The sequence below is a fragment of the Rattus norvegicus genome, chromosome 1 (assembly GCF_036323735.1).
Source record: "Rattus norvegicus strain BN/NHsdMcwi chromosome 1, GRCr8, whole genome shotgun sequence".
NCBI classification, from domain to species: domain Eukaryota; kingdom Metazoa; phylum Chordata; class Mammalia; order Rodentia; family Muridae; genus Rattus; species Rattus norvegicus.
The window spans coordinates 235,478,598-235,490,681 of record NC_086019.1 but is presented as its reverse complement, the minus strand read 5'-3'; the positions used below and the strand labels follow the sequence as shown (position 1 = coordinate 235,490,681).

Below are 12,084 nucleotides of genomic sequence, written 5' to 3'. Positions count from 1 at the left end.
ACTTGGTACCTTGGAATGCCAGACCTGTCGCCATTGCTGCCGCCGCCGCCTCCGCCGTCGCCTCCGCCGTCGCCTCCGCCGCCGCCGCCGCCTCCGCCTCCGCCTCCTCCTCTTTGTCTTCCTCTTCCTTTTCCTCTTCTCCTCCTCTTCCTCCTTCTTCATCTTCTTCATCATCGTCATCATCATTGGTGGTGCTGGCGGTCAGTTCAATTCTAAGCAGACATTTAAATGGACATTTAATAGAAAGGAACAAGAATTGGTAGATTCGAGTACCTTACATGTGAGCACATGGACAGTTTAAATCGCACCAGCACATAGCTGGGTTTCTCATGACATGGGGGAAGTGTCATACATATCTGGCACCCATAGAAAGCCTGTTAATTAAGCTGTCACTGGTCTCTACTCTCACGTTGATGCCCAAACAATGTTGCTTTCTCCGTAAGGGTTGAGGTGACTATAAAAGGGATGAGAGATAGGGGCCCAACTAATTCTGGGTATATCTCACTGGAACTAGCCCCAGAAAGACATCTGCCCTACAAAAGAGCCTTGCTAGGAATGAGGCTACAGGCTCAGCATGGCCAAAACCACAAGCTCATTTCAGACCTAAGTGCACTCTGCCAGGTGATTCCAAGCAAAATAAACTGGGCTCCAAGTCTTTGCTCTGATTCTTCATTCAGAGTGAACCTTAAAAGCAGACGTGTGCTTGGCAGAGACCTCTTAGCTATGAATTAGGAGTTAATTTAGAACTCTTTGATCCTTAAACTTGAGATCTATTTGAAAATTTGCAGAAACAAGGCCCCATAAATTCCAGAAACCCCCCCCCACCAGCAATGCGGCATTATTATACACTTGGCTGTGAAAAAGTCGTCAGCTTTGTCAGCATTCTTCCTTCTTTCAGGCTAAATTTATTTTTTTATGTGAAATAGAAATCAGGAAAACACCGAAAATTATTTTAAGCAAAATATCGAAATTGAAATAAACCAACATATGTCCGTGAGACATGTATAACTCTCAATCAAAAATAAGTGCAACTTTCATAAATTTCTTAAAATACTTCAGCATGCAGAATGTGATCAACTTAAATAGATGGGGTTCTGTGACATTCGCTCTACTTAGTTCATCCTTTACTTCAGGATGAAATTTTCAGCTACTAAAACCTTCCGGACCATAGCCCTCGTCAGTGAGGGACGCAAGGCTTTTTACGAGGTCCTTGCAGCACGTCCATAATGACGATTGATTTTGAATGGAAACAGCCATCCTCACACAGTCCTACTTGGATCCATGTCTGCCTGCCCCATTCCCGCTATGTCCCTCAAAAAAAATTGTCACTTATAGGCTTTCCTGATCCATTTTCCTATGGTTTCTTTAAATGTTAACATAACTTTGATCTTATAATAAAAGCTGATAATTTCCCTGAAGAATTCATTAAATTAATGGTGTTTATTAGCAAACTACAAACACATTTTTTTAAATTAACCTTTTATCTTTCTCTTATTCATATCTAGGTAATGTAAATGTTTAAAATAAACAACAATAATACATTTAATGACAGCAAGAATAGTAAATAGAAGTTTCTTTATTTGAAATGAAGTAGCGCTAAGTGACTTCTCTGTCTCCTAGTTGTCTTTAAAAAAGCATTTTGAACACTGCTTGGCATCAACCTACTTGTTGGCAATGGCCACCCATTTGGAAGTTGAGAAACCTAGAAAACATTCAAGGGCCTGTCTGATTGACCAGAGCCTAGTGGGCACCTGCCTTCCCTATCCTATAGTCTTAGACCTTTCCTGCCTTCTTTTTTTGTCATAGATCACTTTAATTTTAAGTTCGGTTTCTGTTGTTGTTGTTCTTGTTGTTGTTGTAAACTTTCTTCCTTCCTGCTTTCTTCAATGTAGACCAGTTTTGAAATAGAAAAAGTGTGTTAACTTTTTAATAAACCTTCAAGATACTTACTACTGTATTTCTATTGCTTGAGCCAGATGGCTCACAGTGAATATTCTCTGACATAAGTAATCACAGAAATCAGTTTGGGACCAAAATCTGGTATGGAATGTGGCATGTATGTGCTATGAGAAAGATGCAATTCACATAAACACAGGGGTATTTTTAGAAGCAATATTTGTTACTGTTTGGATTTAATTTCGTCTTACTGTTAGCTAAGTACAAGCTAATGGTTGTTTTTCTTCCCTCGCCTCAAGCATTTGGGTCCTGCTCAATAACTAAAACTTGTTTTCTTTTTTGCAGTTTGAAGGTTGCAAGAAGGCCTTTTCCAGGCTCGAGAACCTCAAGATTCACTTGCGGAGCCACACGGGTGAGAAGCCGTACCTGTGCCAGCACCCAGGCTGCCAGAAGGCTTTCAGCAACTCCAGTGACCGTGCCAAGCACCAGAGGACACATCTTGACACTGTAAGGATGGCAGGGACTGGCCACCTTCCAGCCTCAGCTGTGTGTGCCAACGGGCCCCTCTGATGGTAGGATGGTGCAGGTGTTTGCTTGCTACTCTTCAAGTCACGGTGGGCAGTGCCAAGCACAGCAGCAAAACACAGTGAAGTGTTCGCCAGGCCTGCCCTGTATGGCTGCTTTAATTTTAGTTTTTTTTTTTTTTTACTTTGTCGTTGTGAATTATGCTACATATCAGAACTTTCTAGGACCAAGGGGTTATTTAGTCCCTGCTCTGTAGAAAGTTCAGGGACTATCGTGCAGTAGATGTTGGCACTCAGAATGGCTACCAGAGATAATTAAAGCGGTTATCAATATATCAGGCTGTACCAAAATAGACAATGTATGCAGTTGGGAAGAATATGAAGTACAATGTTTATGCATTGACCCTGTTCTTTTCCTCTGGACCTAGCTTTTCAGCCAGCATGGTGTTGAGCATGAATCCAGTCTTTTGCTTTAGAAACCATCTGTTATTTTCACCTGCAATTCATCTAAAGAGACAGACCAGATCTTTCCCCGAGTTCATTTCATACATGCCTTTTTCTGTGCTAACAGTCACACATCCTTTTATACCAACCTTATGAGAACAATTGAGTTTTTATTTTCACACCCTTAACTCCCTTAATGCCACTACGTTTCGCTCCTTGCGAATGCTGTCTATGTAACTTTTGTCTTTTTATTTCCTCCCATTATGTTGATCGCACTCCTCTGCCTCCCCGAGCTTTGAAGCCATTTTCTTTACAGGAGGCCAGGTAGATGCTGTGTAATTCCAGTTCACTTAACAAAGCCGTTGGGATAAATGTATTCTACACATCGCCGATCTCTTATCCCACGTTCCCGCACATAATGTATTCATGACAGTACTTCCTCTGTGTTAACGTTCTGATGTCTATTATTAAACTACACCAGAGTTTGAATTTTGAAAAGATACTATTATTTCCACACACCTTCTCATACATATTTAAGATTCCTCTGATGTTATAGTTGACATATTTATTACCTTTCTTATATTAGTCTCTATTAGTCATATTTGTTGAAGTCATTTTAGCTTTGTGTGTCATATAACCTTTCTAAACAGAATTATCTCCTAATATATATGTATGAATGTGATGGTTCGTCTGGTAAATACCTGAAACACAGTTAGCAAAATACCAGAAAAGAAGATAGACCCTTTCTGCTTGAGCCAAGTTGAATTTATTGATCTGTTCCGGACTATTAGATACAATATTAAATAAGTACATGAAAATTTTTGAAAAATTTCGACATATAAACATAAGAAAAATTATGATATAGTGTCTGATTTTGTTTCATCAAAAATGGTCCCGGTCTAATCCAGCATATTTTCCAGTTTGCCATTGAATGATGTCATGGAAGTGGGAAGATTCATAAAGCAAAATTGTCTTAAGAAATTGTTCCAGCTAACCCGTTCCCTGTAGTCTCAGAGCTGCCCTTGAGGAAACCCAGTGTTCTACAATACCCTTCTTTGGTGCTAATCTTAGTTAATCGCACAAAGCATTTTAAATAGTAATTAAAACATTAAAAATATATAGTCCTTAAAAAACCTTCTAGATAAAGCTGCCGATGATAATGATTTTGACTTGAATTCAGTACATCAGAACCCAAGTCTTTTTTATCTTTTTGAAAAGATTTTCTCTATGACACTTGTTCAAGCTATAATTTTTCTCTAAGATCCAAGGTATCTCCTATTTAAATGTTTATTCCCTTTAGTAAATTGTTAAACTTTAAAGAGCATTTTGAAGTCAATCGCTTGTTTTCCAAAGCAAACTGTAGCTGGTTGAAGAATTTATAACTTAAATTCAGGTTCATTCCTTAGACAAAAGCTGTCAGGATTTTTGGATTAAAATATCTTTTCAACTAAACAGATTCTTTATTCAGGAAAATGATTTTCCCACAAAGATTATTGGGTTCATTATAATAACCCTGAAATTTTTCTTAATACAATTTCTCTATTAGCATCTTAAATCTAAATAAGGGGAGTAATTACTCAGGACAGCAGGAAAAGAATGAAATACCTTTTCCGATGGCATACAGCATGCCATTTTAAGCTTGGATAATCAGAGATAAAATTATGGGAAGGAATACCACTGCTATTCACACCCGAGCCTGAGAGCTGTTTGGGCCTCCTGGTCCCAGATAACAGGCACAAGGGGGAGGACTCAAGGCCAGTTGTGAGGGCTGGTTATATTCAAGCTTTCCCCAAAAGTACCTCAAATCAAATGTAAAATAGAACCACAGCCCTATTTGGAGCACCGTAGATTTCTAGAGCACACCAATGTTCATAACTCTTCTTCCCTGAAGCAAGCTATCCTGGTCAGAGACATGAGTGTGTGTGCTCATGTTGAAGCTCCTAATGAGGATGGATGTTGGCTGCTTGCTGCTTTGAGGTCAAAGCAGAGTAGGGAAGGGTTGTTCAAGAAAGCCAGGTGAGCCCAGAAAAGATTCCCAGGTTAAAACAAAGTCTTTGTTCCCCCATGGAAACCTCTTAGTAGGTGGCTTTCACCAATAACTGCTCACTTTTTAAAAAGGTGAAGGGCATCGTTCCTCTTCTTCCAACATTTATTGTTAAGTCTCTTAGAATTTAATACAGGGGGCAGAACATTCTGTAAGTTCTGAGACTACAGGGAACTGGTTAGCTGGAACAATTTCTTAAGACAATTTTGCTTTATGAAGCTTCCCACTTCCGTGGGCTTATTGATTACCTATCCTTAGGTAATCAATCAATCATCAATCAATCAATCACAATCAGTTGAGAGCAATCCGTGAGTAATCACATCCAATGTTCAAATCGGGGGTTTTAAATTAAAGGATATACCATGATTCTGTCTTGTTCTTGAAGTGGGGGAAAATGCCAAATGCTAGTGGATTCTAAATATTGCTTCCAGTAAGCAAATAGGAACATGCATGTGTCTTCTCAGAAGACGATAACCACATGAAAACGAGCCTCACAGAGTAAGGGTAGGCGTGGCCCACTTTTGTCTGTGGTACAGCAGGCTTCCAGAGCAAGAATCCTACCATCCAGAGAAGAATTCAGATCTTTCTCATACCATACAGGACCAGGTCTCGGTTCTCATGGTAAATGGTAATTCACCTCATATATACAATCAATCCTGTTTTGGTTCTGTTTTTTAATTTCTTGCAATAGCCGGGAGATTTGGGGTTTTTTTGCACCCCAAGACATTTGTCTCCAAAGCTTTGACAAGGACGTTATCAGTACTATGTGCCAATGTTGGTGTCAGGATGGACTTGAGTTGGTCTCACCCTGTGCCCTCAGTCTCACCTCACATTTTCATACGCTATTCTGCTGCCACAGGGAACTGGGAAGGGCAAATTTTCACCCTTGTCCTCCAGCCAAGGGCTCATTCACATCCCTAAGGCTTCACTTCTCTGTGACTACTAAGATGACTGTTCCTCTGCCCAAGTGTGAATTTGTCTGTTGTTTGAGACTTACTATTTCTTGCTCATTTTACACTAATTTTTTTCCTTCTTAATTCTTTCCCTCTCTTTCTGAATCAGGTACCTACCCTCTGAATCGTACCCAGTCTTTTCTGGACTTTTCTACAGCTTCTTTACCTGAGCCCTTAAAGAATCTGTTTACTATTTCTGACAGTACCAAAGATTTTCTCAGGGAGACACAATTGTAAGTATGTAAATATTAACTTCCACATTAAAACATTCTACGAGAGATTTTTATGTTTCCACCGCAATGCAAGGTAATCTCTTAAAAAATCAAGGCTAGGGCTTCTCTATGGGGCATTTTTAAAGTTTTCTCTTCTCATCTTTATTTCTCAAATTTCCTGGGTGTTCAATTAAAATGCATGAATATTACCCAGCACTTGATACCTGTCATTTCGTAACAGTTCTTGCTCTGAGCAGTGTGAAGAAAGCCTGACCTGTTACCTTTGCAGTTTAACCCCAGCTCGCTCTTTCTTCTTCTTTTTCTCGTTCAGAAACCTTATGCCTGTCAAATTCCAGGATGCACAAAACGCTACACAGATCCAAGCTCCCTAAGAAAGCACGTGAAGGCACATTCTTCCAAAGAGCAACAAGCAAGGAAAAAGGTAAACTTCAAAGAGAGCTTTCCGGCCAGGAAAAGCATGTTTGAATTATTCTTGCAGTATGCAGAGCTTCTGTGTGGCGTTGGAATCCTTTGAGTTTGAAGATGTCCTATGCTGGATACTGAGGAGAGAGGTCTTCTCTGAGGTTTCAGCAAGGCTGTATGTAGTTGGCTAATACAGTCATGTAAAAAATTTCTGTGGAAGCTTGTATATGAGAATTGGGGAAAATTAATGCCAGCCACCAACCCCAGGAAATGTTAATAACAAAAAGCTTTTATGGAAAGTTCTGGAAGCTCTTTCTGGAGAGAAAGACTTTTTCATAAAAGTACCAGCTAGCTCAAATAATTTCCACTCTCATGAAGAACTTGGGTGAGCATCTTGGATCGAAAGAGACTGTTTCCCATGGTTGGCTTTGAGGGAAGCTCGTTGAGAGGTAATATGTATGAAACCAGGGGTGGAGGGACAAAGTACTGAACTTAAATTGGCTTTGACATCAGTGACAGGTTTGCAGCTTCGAAAATCTGCAAATATTACCTTGTTACAGGTTTGGAATAAATGTCTAAGGTCATCCAACCATTTCACACTGTACCTCAATTGGCTGGCCAGACTGGCCTTCTAGAACTTTTGAGACAGGGAATTTACTATCTTTTAAGTAATTTCATGACTGAGTTTCTATGGGCTTTGTTGGGATTTGAGGGTGTGGGTGCATATGCATGTGTTTGTGTGAGTGGACACACACGTGTACACACCTATGGAGAGAGCTGTCGTTCCTCAGGAGCTGTCCACTTGCTTTCACATCCACCTCTCAGGCAGTGAATGAACAAGCATGTGCCACCATAGATGCCTTATTACTCAGACTGATCTCTGGTCCTCATGCTTAAACAACAAACACCTCACTCACTGGGCTCTATCCAGCACCCAAGCTTTTAAATGTTTGAACATTTAGTAGGATGTCCTGTGCATGGAAGAAGCGGTTAACTTGCGGTTTTTTGGTTCAAGGGTATTTGGGTCACTGTGGCTTCTTAATTGTGCACTTTTTTCATTGACTGTTGTTTGGGGGATGGGCACTTGACATTTGGTGTTGGGAAATCTTCTATAGTTTTTTTTTTTTTACACATTTAAGTTTTTCTGTCTGAAAGTACTAGTTTGAGTACCAGTTGAGGGCTTATATACAGAAAGTTCTTAAACCAAGTCTTCCTTTTGAGAAAGAAAAACACAGATACCAACTTATAAAACCAATCTAATAAATCAAATGCTAAAATATTTTTTCTCTAGAATTATATTTAAATCTCTTTGTAAAATAAATCGTTATCCAGAATCATTTGGCATGAGGTTAGAAAGACAAAGAGCTTTTATTTAATGCAAATAAAATTGAACAACAACGTCTTGTCTTAAAGTAAGGGATTTTCCCAGTTGGATCCTTGTGTAGAGACGTTGTCTATTGGCTTTGTCATTGTCTGTAGCTTATAAAATTCGAAGGGATAAATTATTTATTTAGCAGAAGAGGGTTTTCATTTCTAAATCTGACCAATTCCTACCTCTAATGTGTCCCTAATAGGTGGGTTTTATTAATAACATCAAGCTTATTGGTAAAATGAACGCTCCTTCACAGAGCCTACTAGGAGGCATGGGAGAGTATTTGTCACCCATAGAGACCACACTTTTGAGGCTCACACGTGTAGAACACACGGGGTGTTTCGAGATTGTTAAATACATTCGCTGTAACAACAGTGTGTTTTAGCCTCCTATAAAGGGAGAGTAAGCAGACCTTGAGACTGTAAGGTACGATTGTATTTATAGTTCTCCTGCAGCCTTCAGCAGGCAGTCTAGGTAAGAACAGTGGGCCTTTGAGCAGTCTGATGCTCTCCTATCATACACTGCAGCCCTTCCTTAGCTCTGACTTTAGGGCAGTAATGTATTCCCTCTCTCATGGCTTTGCTTTGCAGAAAATGTTTGCATTTTGTGCAAATGGTTGGATCAGACTTGCTTGACTTTCTCTTTACATTTTGGCTCCATCCTCAGTGACAAATGTCCAGTGTTTGCTTTTCAAAAATCCTCTCTACATCTGTGATGGCTAATTCATGACATCAAAATAATGAAAGTTGCTTCATCTAACAAAGAGAGACCCTGTGTCACTCCCAAGAGAGGCAGCTGCTGATAAACCCCCAAATCAGCCCTTCCGTGCTATTTAAATCGCATGCCAATATCCCAGTGTGTTACATTTACACGGTCCAGTGTTGTCACTAGACCTTTGAGGGCTTCTAATTGCTCACTCACATCAGGACTTGGTATTTGAAATATTTCCTGGCCTCAATAGTTTTGAAAAAAAAAGAAACAATAAACCTTTTAAGGCAGAATTAAGATTATTTACGACTTTAATTAAAAATTGGAAAACTGGCATGATTTCAAAAAGGGCTTTACAAAAATGTGAATTCATCAAAAATAACCATAAAAATTCCAAGGTGATAAAGGCACTGTGGAGTAATGGTCCCAGCCGTAGGGAATTGTTTTGCTGAAAAGAATAAAACTCTTTGCTGTCACACCCTGTTAGTCATGGGCCTGCTTAATATACCCTGCCTGCCCTCCTCCCTCTAATCCTCTCTTTAACCTCCCCCCAGATGCTAAATGACATTATTTTGGTGTTAACCTAGCCAGTTTTATGAGGCCCAGTTCTGAAATCGGGCTCAGTAACAAACACCCATAAAATAATGTATATACGGAGACACAGGTTGCTCCTGAGTGGTGCCCTGACTGTAGCCATCCGGTCCCTCCGGACACAGGACACATTCCATCCGAAAATAAGATGGACCTGGAATCTTAGCTAAACATTATTCAAGATGTTTAAAGAAAGAAGAAGAAGGAAAAGAACAGGGGAGCAGAGACCTGCTTATCACATCCAGAGAGCAGTTTCTCTCTTTGCAAAAAGCACACACACACTACTCAGCCAACATGTACCCAGACTTGCACACCTGATGTGCGTTGCAGTTCCTGAGTCCATTGAAACGGGGCACAGCGATACAATGAGTAGCCAAGCATTCAATCCACCAGAAAAGGTCTCCATCGAGAATAGAATTTAGCCTCCAGAGCAAAAGGCACAGAATCTGTCCTTCAATTCTTCCCGACGCGTGAGTGAAATAAGAGAGGACTAAGGCAAATGAGCCACTTGAAATTCTTCTCAAGGCTGTGAGTTTATCAGAATTTTTCATTTTCACCTTGGAAGTACCATGAACATGGTTTCCTTCAACTCTAGCCATTGTCAAAATGGACTTAAAGAAAAATGAATACAAGCAATGCCTGGCCCAAAGTTAGAGGTGACACGAATCTTCATCCAATAAAGATTCTGAACTTCATGTAAGTTGTTAATGTTTGTTAGACATTGACCTTAGATTGGCTGAACGTCAATGATGTTCACTTCCTCGACCTCAAAATAAGCTTTTGCAATTACATATGTTTGCATTTCAGACTTAGAGTTAGATCTGTATTCTGGCTATGCAAGGGCAGCTTACTTAATGCAGTTTTCTTCAAGTGAAACATGATTCTTTAGACTGTAAAGCCAACACCTTTCCCCTGAATCTCCCCAAAACTATAAACTTCATGGGGGAGCCCATGGCTCACCTTGCACTGTGTAGTTCTTGGAACCATGAACAGATAGATGGAAATAATACTTTCTTGTAAATTGGTGTTTGCAGCAAAATGACGAATGAAGCTTGCTTTACTCATTGGTTGCTTTAGTCTGTGGGTTGGGGTCTTGGTAGGCGTGGTGTATGTCCAAGACCTTCCCAGATTTCATAGTTCCTTTTCATTATCTCCTGTGTTCCTCAACAGGAATCAGTTAAAATCACTAATACAGTGTTAGGAGTTAGCCTTACCACAGTTTGGCCTTAGGAAAACGAGTCCATTCCCTCTGCCATGCTTTGGTAATGTGTCTGTAGTGGATGCGTGTGAGGACGATTCTGTTATCGGGATGATATTCAAGCAGTGGAAAGCTGCCTTCTTTAACAGCTCACAAACATCTGTGCATTATCCCACTGGTGATAAACGACTAACTTCACACCTCAGAATGATGGGTGGTGAGACACATCTGGAGCCCCATCCCCCTCAGCTGAGAGGAGCTCAATTTCAAGAAAGATTCTGGGAGATGCTCTTGCAAGAAAAATGTTTGGTGAAAATAGTGATGAGAATATGTGCTTGTGTTTTAATGGAGAACAACCTTACACATCATCACGAATTCTAACATCTATCGACCATGATTGCTCCTTGGCACAAGTTGCCTGGCAGCTTCGATGATAACCTGGCCCACCATAATACAGCTTTTATTTCTGAAGCATGCTGCTCCTGCATGGTGATTGGGGCTGCTGGAACAGTCCATACTTCTGGGAGTTGACGGGGGGCGGGGACTTGAAGGAGGCTGTCTTTGGTCGGAAAGACCAGTGACTGGAATGAGTATGTGTTCTTCATGCCGTCAGAAGAGCAGCATTCAGCTTCACAGGAAAATAGGTGCTGTCATCCCTGGGATGATGGCCCAGGGCCTTCACAGTGATGAAAGCTGGTGCCCATGCTCTGCTCCTGAAACACGTTTCTTGGGCATGTTATTGGATAGCTTTTATTATTTGATAGGTGGTAGTGTTCTTGTTTTGTTTTGTTTTTTTATTTATTTATTTTGGTTTGTGCGCATGAGTGCTTTTGCCGCATGAGTGCTTTGGGCTGCGTGTATGACTGCATCTTCTTTCCTGCTTTGGAGGTCAGAAAAGGACACTGGGCTCACTGGACTGGAGTTTAAGGTTCTTTGTGAGCCACCATGTGGGGAACGAGAACTGAACCCACGTCCTCTGCAGGAGCAACAAATGCACTAATGTCCCTTAGGGAAGTTGGCATTCAGAAGGACCATTTCATTCACAGCACCTCATGAAGCAACTTTTCAAGTAGATATTTTACAAGTGTCCCCAAGGTTTCATTTGTTACATTTTGTAGGTAGTTATTAGTTACCTTCTGTGTGCTGGGCACGTGTTAGAACCACGGGAACAAACACATGGAGGAGATGTGTTTCCTGCTCTCTTAGACTGGCATTCTGCTAAGGTGAGCACACAGTGCAAATGAGGGAGACAAGGAAAGGCTGGTAACAGGAGGAGTGTGAGGTGAGATGGTCCAGGAGCTGAGCAGAAGGGCTCAGACACTATCCCTTTAGAAATGAGGGGGAAAGTACACTGGTTGTAGTATTCTATGAAAACCATTGATTTCAGCCCAAATATCATAGTATCCTGTTTGAGCTGACTTTCAAAGAATCCAGAATTGATAACACGTTTTGAATGTCTGGATCATCTAGGGGATTTATTTGTATGTTTAGTTCTTTGTTTTTGAGACAGGGTACCACTGTGTAGCTCAGGGTAGCCTTGAGCTTGCGATCCTACTGCTTTAGCACCCTCAGTTCGGGGAGCATAGGCATGCCACCACTTTAGCCTTAGATTAATCACCTCTTTCTTTGGGCTGCCCTTCTTAGTTGGGGTGGCATGAAAGTGACAGGTTCTGGTCATCAAGACTCATAACTTCTACATCCAGCCACAAAGCATGGCTC

General features: G+C 40.8%; 1 protein-coding gene across 5 annotated transcripts in view; it reads left to right on the top strand.

Moving 5' to 3' along the window:
- Window positions 1–12,084, top strand: part of Glis3 (GLIS family zinc finger 3) — a 419,850-nt gene that overhangs the window by 318,735 nt on the left and 89,031 nt on the right. For 4 of the 5 annotated variants that reach the window (XM_039101395.2, XM_039101397.2, XM_063281030.1 and 1 more), the window contains 2 exons: window positions 2,242–2,403; window positions 6,405–6,515. In XM_039101395.2, the coding sequence (XP_038957323.1) occupies window positions 2,242–2,403; window positions 6,405–6,515 (273 nt within the window). Of the gene's footprint in view, window positions 1–2,241; window positions 2,404–5,970; window positions 6,095–6,404; window positions 6,516–12,084 lie in introns of those variants that run through there. The other variant, XR_005499631.2, reaches the window with a different exon arrangement.